Below are 12,595 nucleotides of genomic sequence, written 5' to 3' on the forward strand. Positions count from 1 at the left end.
AAATGCATTAAAAATCACAATTACTATTACCTTCAAATATAACAGCATATTTAATTTCTCACCAAAATAAAATAGCTTATGAGTCACTTTATGTTTTTTTAAAAAGATGATTAGTCTGCCATTAATTATTTAGAGGGCAGATCCTTCTTTGACTACAGAGAAATTAGAAATTTATGTTATATGGAATGGAGATGTATTAGGCTTCGTCATCTTACCATGAACACTTCCTAATGTAATATCTCCAGCAGCAGAAGATAGAAATGACGATTCTGTATAAAGATACTTGGCTTCCAGCAAACCATGTTCAGCAGTTATATTAACAGTACTTCCTTGCAGTTTATCTATGGTCACAGTCTATTAAGAGAAAAACTCAAAATCAGTTCATTATATGTGCTATGGTGAGCGCTGTGAATTGTGTAAGACTGCTGAATCACAGACCTGTACCTCTGAAACAAATAATACATTATATGTTAAAAAAAAAAAAAAAAAGAAGATAGCAGGAAGGGAAAAATGAAGGGGGGGAAATCGGAGGGGGAGATGAACCATGAGAGACTATGGACTCTGAGAAACAAACTGAGGGTTCTAGAGGGGAGGGAGGTGGGGGGATGGGTTAGCCTGGTGATGGGTATTAAAGAGGGCACATTCTGCGTGGAGCACTGGGCGTTATACGCCAACAATGAATCGTGGAACAGTACATCAAAAACTAATGATGTAATGTATGATTAACATAACATAATAAAAAAAAAATCAGTTCATTATAAAACAGAGACTGGTAAAAAACCAAAATGGTACCTACAGATTTAGTGGGCAACTACCTAAAAAGTTACTACCCAGTACACAATCACTTTACTGACTTTAATTCCCTGGCTCCCTGTGAGCAATAGTGTATTGTCTGTGGAATATGGAACAGACCCATTAAATTCCTTCGTTTATTTAGAGCTTCTTTAATTTCTCTTAATAATGTTTTATATTTTCTATATAGAATTCTTCAGCTTTTGTTACATTTATTCCTATTTGGTATTTTCTAAATGCTATTATAAAAGAACTCTTTTTTTAAATTTCATTTTATCTTAATTGGCTTTTGTATTTGATCTTAAATCCAACAACTTCACTAAACTCATTCACTAACTCTAATAATTTACCTGAATTTAAGAAAGCTTTTCTACATGCATAACTTGTATTGCCTGCAAGTGATAGTTTTATTATTTCCTTCCCAATCCTTATATTAATAGTTTTTCCTGCTCTGGCCGGCCTAACTATCTGGCTCAGGCCTCCAATTCAACAGTGAACAAAAGCAATGAGATAGTAAGCAACCTAATCTTATTCCTGTTCTCAGAGGGAAAACTTACAATATAGCATCTTCACTAAGATGTTTGCTATGGATATCCTTTAGATCCTTTGTATCATATCCCTTTTATTTCAAATTTGTTTTGTTGTTACAATTGAAATTATAAATGGGTTTTTAATTTTATCTGGTTTTTTTTGGGGGGGCTACCAGATTTTCTCCTGTCATCTCTTAATATAGTGAATGCACTATTATTTCTACAATTTTTCCACATTAAATCTAATAATAAAATGGGTTTCTACTGAACAAAATGAAAAGAATTTTGTATATATTCCTAAGCTTCCCTATCAAAATTTAGCATGAATTTGTTTCAAATATTGAGCACAATGTAAAATGAAGAAATCTACTTAAGGATTCCAAATCATCTCTATCAAATTTTAAACATGTTTTATAAGCATCAAGTGAGTGTTTATACAAAATTGTTGACATAAAAACCAAATCACCAGGAAGGCATGTTACAGTTTTGCCCAGGATAAAGAAAGATCATTGCCCAGGTTTAAAGAGAGATCATTGTTTTTCAATACTTCATCAGCACAACACCAGTGTCATTCATTCCTAATATGTGCTTCAAAAACTGTTAAAAATTCAAAATACTATTTAATAAGAACTGAGTTTCAAGAATACTAAAATTTAGAAGTACAAAAAAACAGAAAGAAAAGCACTCAGAGGTTCCACTGGGAAGCAAATTAGAATGACTTCGCCCTCTGGATTTGAAGTAACTTTTTAAACTTTTATTAAGCACATAATATACACCTAGCTGCTTCTTAACTACAGTTTCGTTTAAGCTGATTATGGATTCATAGGAATTTTTACTTTACATTTAGTTTCAATAAATCAGTCAAAAAAAGATATTTTACCTACATTCATTCAGATTTGTGAGAATACAAATGTTTTGCATTCCTCAGTGTTATAGTACAGATGTAAAATTCCTGAAAAATTTGTCTTTTATCTACAAAGTTTCTTCACAAAAAGCTGCTTTATGCATGGTTTCAAACTCACCAAGCATTTCCATTAAGCAGACAACAACTCTAGCTTTTTATAGATAATGAGGCTGGTTTAGGGGATAAAAAAAAGATACATATTAAAAGAATATTTGAAAGTTGATTTAATTGGCAAAGGGGCACTTTTGATTAGATTCTCCCCAAAAGCAAATAAAGCCTTTAAGAGACTTTGTATGAGTATCTGGAAACGGTCAAGGATTTACTTTTCTCATTAAATACTAAATATTTTACCTCGTAGAAAACTAGAAAAATATCCTCCCCTGCTGCACCAAAGCAAATAAAAGCAAGTGAAAATACACCTTCCCCACTACAATAACATAGTTATTTTAGCCAATCATTCCATAAAATTAATTTCAAAGAAATTCAAAATTCACTGAGTACCACATATAATGCACTATGTCAGATACTAACTAGAAAAATTAAAGCTAGGACACCATAGTTTATAGCAAAATGCTAAGGCTCTTGCTTATAGTTATTAATGCTAATGGAGCAAATAGTCATAAACAGACTTTTTGGATTAAACTGTATAGCTTGCTTATTAACAGAAGTAGCTATTTAAAGAAAGATCAAAAAGTAGATCCAAAAATTAATACCTTCTTGATAGAGATATTACTATAAATTTTCTTTTCTACACAAGAAGGAAAATTTTTCATAAGTTTAGTTATTATAAATCAACATTATATATAATGAAAATCACACTTTAAGGAAGTATTGTGGCTTTGTAGTCCAAACTAAGAGAGGTCAACTGACAACTATGTCATCAGTTCATCCAAACATCAGAGGAAATGAATTTCTAACTTCTCTGTACCAAACTTAGGATACTAAAATTAATGATACTGTTTAAAACAGCCACTCCATTTAAAATGACATATTAAAAATGCTGTTAAATGTTTACAGTACTCATTTGATTCTCACAATCTTGCTGAGGAGGAAAAAGAAACAATACCAACTTTATTTTATGAATAATGGAACGAGTCTCAGTAAAGTTAACTGGCAGATCTAGGACTAGTCATCTTTCCTGTGTTTCATTTACCTTTATCATCATCATTATAGTAAACACTGTATTAGAGTTAACTATGTGCCAGATATTGTTTTAAGTACTTAATCTGTATTAAGTGATTTAATCCTCATAACCCTCTGAGTTAAGTCCATTACTATTATTCCATTTTCCAGAAAACCAAGACACACAGACACTAAGTAACTTGTCTGAAGTTAAAAAGCTTAAGTGAGGGGTGCCTGGGTGGCTCATTTGGTTAAACATCTGCCTTTGCCTTTGGCTCAGATCATGATCCCAGGACCCTGACATGGAGCCCAGCTTCGGGCTCCCTGCTCAGTGGGGAGGCTGCTTCACCTTCTCCCTGCGCTTGTGTGCTCTCCCTCTCTCAAAGAAATAATAAATAAAATCTTTAAAAAAATTTAAAAGATTAAAATAATAAATGAATGAATGAATGAATGAGTGAATAAATAAATAAATAGCTTAAGTGGCTGAGCCCGATTTGAACCCAGGTAGTCTGGTTCTCAGTTCTGTGCTCTTAACCAATTCATTATGCTACCTCTCAAGTATCTATAGCACACCTCTGTGAAAGCTGTGTATTAAGAGTTCACATATATCATAAGCATTTATTTTATATAAAACCCCACAAACTTAGAAATAAGTTTTAAATATGAACACTATATATAATATAAATAGAAATAAATATCCAGATTAATTCTTTAATAAAACACAAAACTCAATCAGGAAAGAAAAAAACAGTATAATAGAAAGTAGGAATAAATGAATATTCAATAAACCATGTAAGTTGGAACAAATAAATAACTTAATCAGTGGAAAAGGTGGCCAAAATGTTCAAAATAGCAAATAATTAAGAGATGATTTAAATTTTCCTTTGAAATGTTTATTTGAATGTCAATATGTAATATTCTCGTAACTTAGATCATTTCGATTAACATAAGCCATCATTTAAAGGACAGTTTGAAGCAGCTGCAAAGTTGTCCAATTTCCCTTTTGCATTTCTAAGCCCACAGCAATCTGAGGGGTGAAACTAAATGCCATCTTAAAAGAGCTGCCAGGTCGGCCAGGCAGTATCTTTCAATACTTTCCTAGTCTAATATAAAGGATGAATTTAAATGTTTGGGCTTAAAAATCTCCCACAGGTTCTAAGACAAAGGTGATGGAAAATAAAAGTGACAATAGTAGAAACAATTACTGTTATAATCTACCTTGTTTAATCACGCCAACAATAATCTACCTACAAGGGTGCCTGGGTGGCTCAGTTGGTTGAGCGACTGCCTTAGGCTCAGGTCATGATCCTGGAGTCCCGCATCGGGCTCCCTGCTCAGCAGCAGGGAGTCTGCTTCTCCCTCTGACCCACCCCCTCTCGTGCTCTCTCTCATTCTCTCTCAAATAAGTAAATAAAATCTTAAAAAAAAATAATAATAATCTACCTACAAGATATACTTATAACTCATCCTCAACAATTACCTGAGAATAAAGCTCAGTAGAGAATCTAAATTTATAATGAAAGATTCTTGTAAATTGTGTAAATGTAAAATAAAAGGTGAACTAGGTCTTTCTCAAAGATTTAAAACATCATCCATAATGTTAAAAAAACTGTGACAATTTATACTTCAAAATTATAACTATATTCCTAATACTATGCTAAATCACAGAAAGCAACAAAAGTTAATTAAAAAATACACACTATCTCAGGGCGCCTGGGTGGCTCAGTTGTTAAGCGTCTGCCTTCGGCTCAGGTCACGATCCCAGAGTCCTGGGATCGAGCCCCACATCGGGCTCCTTGCTCCGCAGGAAGCCTGCTTCTCCCTCTCTCACTCCCCCTGCTTGTGTTCCCTCTCTCGCTGTCTCTCTCTGTGAAATAAATAAAATCTTTAAAAAAATAAAAAATAAAATAAATAAAATAAAAAATACAAACTATCATAGCAACCAAAATCTCTACAGATAATAAAAGCTTTTGGAGAGTAGCGATGCTATCTAATGGTGCCACCTTGTGGAAAATACTGGAGAAAGTTGAGTTTTGAAATTCAACCTTCAACTGTCCAAAGGAAAAGTAAACAGGTCTTGGAAAAATGCTCAAATAAATCTAAGACATAAAAAAAATTTAATCCTAAGCGTGGCAGTAATACTCAATGATCAAGTTTAATCCATGATCATAAATATCCCTTCTGAACTTGAATTAAATATTTAATATTCAAAGATGTTATCAATTCCAAATAAATCAATACCTGTCAAAGGTATTAAATCACAAACTAAAATTTAAGTTGTGTAATACTTAATCACTTCAATTTCAAATTTGAATTTACTAATGAACTAAAGTGCCTTAAAAAGGAGAGAATGTTATGCTACAAATTTTGTAGAACCTACCTACAAACTGTGTGAGCCACCTTGAAGCAAAATTATAACTGCTAATAAAAAAAATTTCAATCTTACACTTTTATCTGATGCATGAATATCTATATTTCCATAAACTGTTCCCAGACAGATCACTTTGCCTCCTTTTGTTTGAACACATAATTTTTGACTCTGAAAGACAAATACAAAAATATAGAGGAAAAGAATAAATTTGATATAGACTAATAAAAAAAATTCCAACATTTTATACATTTCTTTTTAAATAATAATAAAACAGCAAAAGGAACCAGGAATAAAACAGAAATGCACTGTTTGGAATAATAACATCAACTGGGAAAGAATATCAACTGCTGTTAAAGGGATTAAATAAGCCATCCGTACTCATTAGAGAAAGAGTAGCTTCACTGAAGAAGGGTTTGGGAATATAAGATCACTGTGACTGGCTAACTAAACATAAATGTTGAAGAAGATGATAATAATTACTATTACCATTCATCATTATTAATAATCATTAATAACAATAATAGTTACCATTACTTGACATTTTCTTTGTACCAAATACAGTGTTCACTACTTTACATGACTTATTTAATCTTCACAACTCAGAAATAAGTGTTATATTTTTCCAATTTTTAGAGGAAGAAATTCAAGAATCAGAAAAGTTAAATAACTATCAGATCACAGAAAATAACAAAATATAAACTAACAGAATCAAGGTCTGTATGATTTCAAAATCCACATTGTGGCTGGAGTCTTCTGAAGGATATATTCATACTTAGGGTACAGCCCACTGATTATATTAAACTTTCTAGCATATCACACCCCAGAAAATGGAACTCTGGGTGAAAATGTCTCAAGCACAAATAAAACAGCAGTCCCTGTTATCCTCCTCTGTCCAAAAAAAAAAAAAAAAGGGGGGGGGGGGGGGGGGGGGCCGGGGGGGGGGGGGGGGGAGAGAAAGATTTGATTTCACACTTGGCAACTGTGGAAAAACTACCACAGGTCTATAAAAAATCAGTTTTTTTCCCCAAAGTAATAGCAATATAGCTGGATCCATGAAGAGATGATATTTTCCAGCTTCTGTTACCTCTGAGGGATTGCTAAGTTCTTGCCAACAGAATTTAAATGGAAATGCTCTGTGCAATTTCAAGGCTATTGCTTTTAAGAAGAGTTGGTGTGCCTTCTTTATGCTCTGCCCCTTCCACCAGACGAGTGCAGATTACAGTAAGATTTTAAGAGATGGCAAAGCCAGAAGATGGAAAGAACCTAGAATCACTTAATAGAAGAGCCACCCTACACATTCAGACAAAAGAGAGAAATAAACTATAGTTGTACATGAGCCATTAGATGTTTGATCTATTTTCTAGAGTAGCTTGCTCTACCTTAACCATCACATACATCTTCAGTTCTGCCATAATCATTAAAAAAAAAAAAAAAAGGTAAATAGCAAAGGAAGAGCAAAAGCACAGTCACCAACATCATGACCAGCAACAGCACAGAAGTGTCTAAATCGTAGGGAAAAATTAAATTCCAAACAACCATATACCTTCTGGTTGCTTTACTCAAGGGAAAAAATAGAAAAACCTTAGGCAAAAAAAGCCCAGGAATGAATTTCAAAAAATTTAGTGGAAAGGACAAAATGAATCATTCTTAAAAAGTTTATCTATATTACAGTGGTAGACTACTTTATGCCCACAGAGACATGAGTCTGAAGTCAAACTGCATTTTAAACATAGTATTCATCAAGCAGACAATTGATAAACTTTTGAAAAGAGTACCTCCAAAACAAATGTTACTTTAAATCAAGCTTACATGAATTTCTAGAGAGTCTATGAAACTTATGACATTGAAAACAAAATTTCATATATGTGTGTTTTTTTTCTAAGGAGACAATCATCATTTTCAAAAAGGGCTAAGGCTCAAAGATATTAAGAGTTACTATTATAACTCAAAACTAATCTAATTCCAAAAAATTAGATTATAAGGTTTTTTAAAAATACATAAAACAAAATAAATCAGAACTAATTCAATATAAACTACTGTATTGCAGTTTTTAAAAATGCAAATGTGTGGCCTTCCATGAGTTATGTATGTTGCCTAAAAAATTTATTTACTTGTTCTCTAAGAGTGCAGAATAAATGTAGTATTGCCATATATTTTGCTCAACTGTATAGAAATGACATGGATAGAACTAGAGGGTATTATGCTAAGTGAAATAAGTCAATCAGAGAAAGACAATTATCATATGATCTCACTGATATGTGGAATTTAAGAAATAAAACAGAGGATCAGAGGGGAAGAGAGGAAAAAACAAAAAAAGACAAAACCAGAGAGGGAGACAAATCATAGGGAACAAACTGAGGGTAGCTGGAGGGGAGGTGGAGAGATGAGATAACTGGGTGATGGACATTAAGGAGGTTATGTGATGTAATGAGCACTGGGTATTATATAAGACTGATGAATTACAGACCTATACCTCTGAAACCAGTAATACATTATATATTAATTGAATTAAAATTAAAAAAACATTATCCCTGAAAAAATAAAAAAGATATATATATTTTACATATGAAGAAGTACATAAATGATTATAAAAATATAAACAGGCTGTGTTTCCAGATGGCCGCAGGCCATTCAAGCAACGCAGCCTTGTGGTTTTAGCACATGAGCTCTAGACAGACTCAGGTTCAAGTCTTGGCTCTGTCATTCATCAACTATGTGACCTCAGCAAGAAACATCTCCTGGCCTCAGCTTCCTCATCTGTCAAATAAGGAAGCACGTAGCTCCCAAGGCTGCTCTGCTGATTAAATGAGATGATACATGCAAAACTCTTAGCAAGGTCTCTGGTGTGTAGTAAATAAAGCCACTTATGAGTGTTTTGAAAAAAAAAAAAAAGAAAGAAGAGAAAGGTGGAAAGAACATGAGCTTGGAAATTAGAAAGACCCAAGTTCAAATCTCAGCTTAATTTATTAGCTATCTGAACCTAAATGAGCTCCTCGATCTCTTGGTGCCTGAGTTTCATCCTTGGTTAAGGGGAGATAGATTAAATGAAGGCTTAGCTAAGTTTCCTGGTACAAAAAAGACCCAGGAAACAATAGCTATTGTTATTGCTATAAACATTTTATCAAACAGATCAAATATATTTATGCCCTTAAAATGAATGGAAAAGAAACTTATATTAATAGACAATCATTAATTCAAGATAATAATATTGTACATTTAAAAATTAAACAAGATCTTTCACCGAGTGCTCCTATTTATGAATTTAAGTCAGTTATACCCTAAGATCTTAAGAATAATTCTCTTGATCCGGTATACCATTAGGATCCATTGGACCCAATTTTAGCTCTTGAATTTTTTTTAAACTATTCTATTTGTAAGGGCTGATATTTCATGATTTTTATTTTCTTAGAGGTCTTTCAAAGAACATATAGAAAATTTACTCACTTTTAAAAAATAGAATAAAACACATTCTATCTTAAAATTACTATATCTATCTACTGGACTCTTTAGTAAATCTAAAATGCATTATTGGCTCTTAGTGTTCTTACTTTTCACATCTTATAATATTCTGCTATTTCATTATCCTAGGAATTATTTCATCATAATTCATCAATTACTGTCAACCATGCTTAAAAAAAAATGGTAAGACAACAGAAGAATTGAAGGACTTGCCTAGAATGGTAGTTCTCAACTAAAGGTGATTTTGCCTCCCAGAGAACATTTGGCAATGTGAGGGTGTTTTTCATTGTCATAACCAAGGAGTGTGCTACTTGAATTTAGTAGGTAGAGACCAGGGATGCCACCAAACAGTCCGTGACAACAAAGAATTATCTGGTTGAAAATATCAATAGTACCAAAGTTGAGAAACCATATTTTCTTTTATGCCCATAATGGCAGAAGGAAAAAAATGACCAAAAAAGATCTCTCAGAATTATCACATGAATCAAAAGAAAAAAGCAAAGAGATGAACAGTAGGATAGTAGCTTGATTTTTTAAATTTTAATCTGCACTCTTTTAATTGTGATTATTTTGAGTACATTTATATTTGAACAGTGCCCACAGAACTATCAATTTTTTAATGGTAATATATTTTTTATTAAGTTTTTAATTTTAATTCCAGTATAGTTAACATATAGTGTATTAGTTTCAGGTGTCTAGTGTAGTCAACAATTCTGTGCATTACTCAGTGCTCATTATGGTACGTGTACTCTAATCCCCATCACCTATTCCACCCAACCCCTCCCACCGCCCTCCCCACTGGTAACCATCAGTTTGTTCTCTTTAGTTAAGTGTCTGTTTCTTGATTTTTTTGTTTCCCTTTGCTCGTTTGTTTCTTAAATTCCACATGAGTGAAATCATATGGCATCTGTCTTTCTCTGACTTATTTGGCTTAGCATAACACCCTCTAGTCTAGGTCCATCTGTGTTATCACAAATGGCAGATCTCATTCTTTTTTATGTCTAATATTCCAGTGTGTGTGTGTATACACACATCTTATTTATCCATGCATCTGTGGATGGACACTTGGGTTGCTCCATATCTTGGCTATTGTAAATAATGCTGCAACAAACATAGTGGTCTATATATCTTTCTGAATTAGTGTTTTTGCTTTCTTTGGGTAAATACCTAGTAAAGCAATTACTGGACCATCTGGTATTTCTATTCTTAATCTTCTGAGGAATGTCCATACTGTTTTTCACAGTGGTTGCCCCAATTTACATTCCCAAGTGCACAAGCGTTTCCTATTTTCCACATCCTCACCAACACTTATTATTTCTTGTCTTTTTGATACTAGCCATTCTGACTAGTGTGAAGTGATATCTCATTATGGTTTTGATTTGCATTTCCCTGACAGTTAGTGATGTTGAGCATCTTTTCATGTATCTGTTGGCTGTGTGTTTTCTTTGGAAAAATGTCCTTTCAGGTCCTCTGCCCATTTTTCCATTGGATTTTTTGGTTTTTAGGGGTTGAGTTATGTAAGTTCTTTATATATTTTGGATATTAACCCCTTAGCAAATATATCATTCACAAATATCTTCTTCCATTCACTAGAACAGTACAAGGATGAGAAGCAACTTCCAGTCCTGGACAAAACCAAGTTCCTTGTACCTGATCATGTCAACATGAGTGAGCTCATTAAGATAATGAGAAGGTGCTTACAGCTCAACACTAATCAAGCCTTCTTCCTGTTAGTGAACAGACAGCATGGAGAGTGTGTCCACGCCGATTTCTGATGTGTATGAAAGTGAGAAGGATGAAAATGGATTCCTGTATATGGTATATGCCTCTCAGGAGACATCTGGAATGAAATTGTCTGTGTTAAGACTAGAAAAATGCATCTATTCTAAGATTTTTTTTAAACCCTTACCAAGAAAGAAAAAAGGGATGTTACCAACTGAGATTATCAATTCATCCAAACAGAGACCATCACAACAGTAGTGTTCCTGCCTGAGTTTTAGAAAGTTGTTTTTGCACTGCAAGCAGGAAAACTGAGCTCCAAATGAGCACATTCAGCTTTGGAAAACTACATTATTTAACCTAGGCTCTTTTGTTTTCAAATTTAGAAGTTTCAAAATAATATACTTTGCATTCTAAAAAAAGGTGTTTTATTCATGGTTTCCTTTGCTGTGCAAAACCTTTTTATTTTGTGTAGTCCCAATAGTTGTTTTTGTTTTGTTTTGTTTTTGCTTTTGTTTCCCTTGTCTGAGAAGACATATCCATAAATATGTTGCTAATGCTGATGTCCAAGAGATTACTTCCTATGTTTTCTTCTAGGAGTTTTATGGTTTCAGGTCTCACATTTAGGTCTTTAATCCATCTTGAGTTTATTTTTGTGTATGACGAAAGAAAGTACTCCAGTTTGATTCTTTTACAAGTAGCTGTCCAATTTTCCCAGCACCACTTATTGACAAAATTATCTTTTCTCCATTGTATATTCTTGCCTCCTTTGTCATAGATTACTTGACCATATAGATATGGGTTTATTTCTGGGTTCTCTATCCTGTTCGATTATCTATGGGTTATTTTTGTGCCAGTTTTGATTATTATAGCTTTGCAGTATATCTTGAAATCTGGGATTGTGACACCTCTAGCTTTGTTCTTCTTTCTCAAAATTACTTTGGCTATTCAAGATCTTTTGTGGTTCCATACAAATTTTAGGATTATTTGTTCTGGCTCTGTGACAAATGCTATTGGCATTTCGATAGGGATTGCAATGAATCTGCAGATTGCTTTGGGTAGTAAGGATATTTTAACAATATTAACTCTTCCAATCCCAAATATATCTTTCCATTTTTGTATCATCTAGCTTCTAATTTTGATTATGAAACTAAAAATAAAAGATACTGAGTTTTCAGAATATTCTAGATGAATTTTCTGAAGGTCAAGCATAGATGAGTGAACAATATATTTCTAAAGACAAAAAGGAACTATGAATATTCTTATCCAGTTAGTCAATCAACATGAAGACTTCATTGTGTATCTTTTACAAGAACCTGAACCATCTTATTTTGCTAAAAGGACATATAATAGTATTCTTTAATCTAAAGAGATACTAAAGGCAGGGAGCAAATAAAAGTGACTGAAACAAATGACATAAAAATTTTTAAATGCATCAATCATTCTAATTAGTGTTTATGATAAAAATGAAAATGTTTTAAAATTATGAAGCACAAAAAAACAAACAAAAAAAATTATGAAGCACAGGTGACTGACTTCTCTCCAATAAAGTTATATGCCATCAAAGTTCACAAGCTTTGTGTTTTGAATATGCAAATATAAGAAGCGTTTTGAATATGCAAACGTAAGAAGTACCAATAGTAATGACAAACCAGATGCTATCAGAGATGTATTTGAAATCATTTAGAGCTGAGATCA

At 33.0% G+C, this 12,595-nt stretch overlaps 1 protein-coding gene across 8 annotated transcripts in view; it reads right to left on the reverse strand.

Annotated features, from left to right (window-relative positions):
• The window catches only part of FAM185A (family with sequence similarity 185 member A), a 69,353-nt gene that overhangs the window by 52,806 nt on the left and 3,952 nt on the right, over nucleotides 1–12,595 (reverse strand). For 7 of the 8 annotated variants that reach the window (XR_012380182.1, XM_025872769.2, XM_073898710.1 and 4 more), the window contains exons 3-4: nucleotides 5,795–5,887; nucleotides 216–354 (exon numbers count right to left, since the gene is read on the reverse strand). Coding sequence is in view for 7 of the 8 variants with exons in the window: in XM_025872769.2 (XP_025728554.1) it covers nucleotides 216–354; nucleotides 5,795–5,887 (232 nt within the window). In the remaining variant the exon portion in view is untranslated. The remainder of the gene's footprint in view (nucleotides 1–215; nucleotides 355–5,794; nucleotides 5,888–12,595) is intronic. The other variant, XM_073898709.1, reaches the window with a different exon arrangement.

This window comes from Callorhinus ursinus, unplaced genomic scaffold, assembly GCF_003265705.2.
Source record: "Callorhinus ursinus isolate GAN/ISIS: 27379988/994484 unplaced genomic scaffold, GSC_fseal_2.0 scaffold12, whole genome shotgun sequence".
NCBI classification, from domain to species: domain Eukaryota; kingdom Metazoa; phylum Chordata; class Mammalia; order Carnivora; family Otariidae; genus Callorhinus; species Callorhinus ursinus.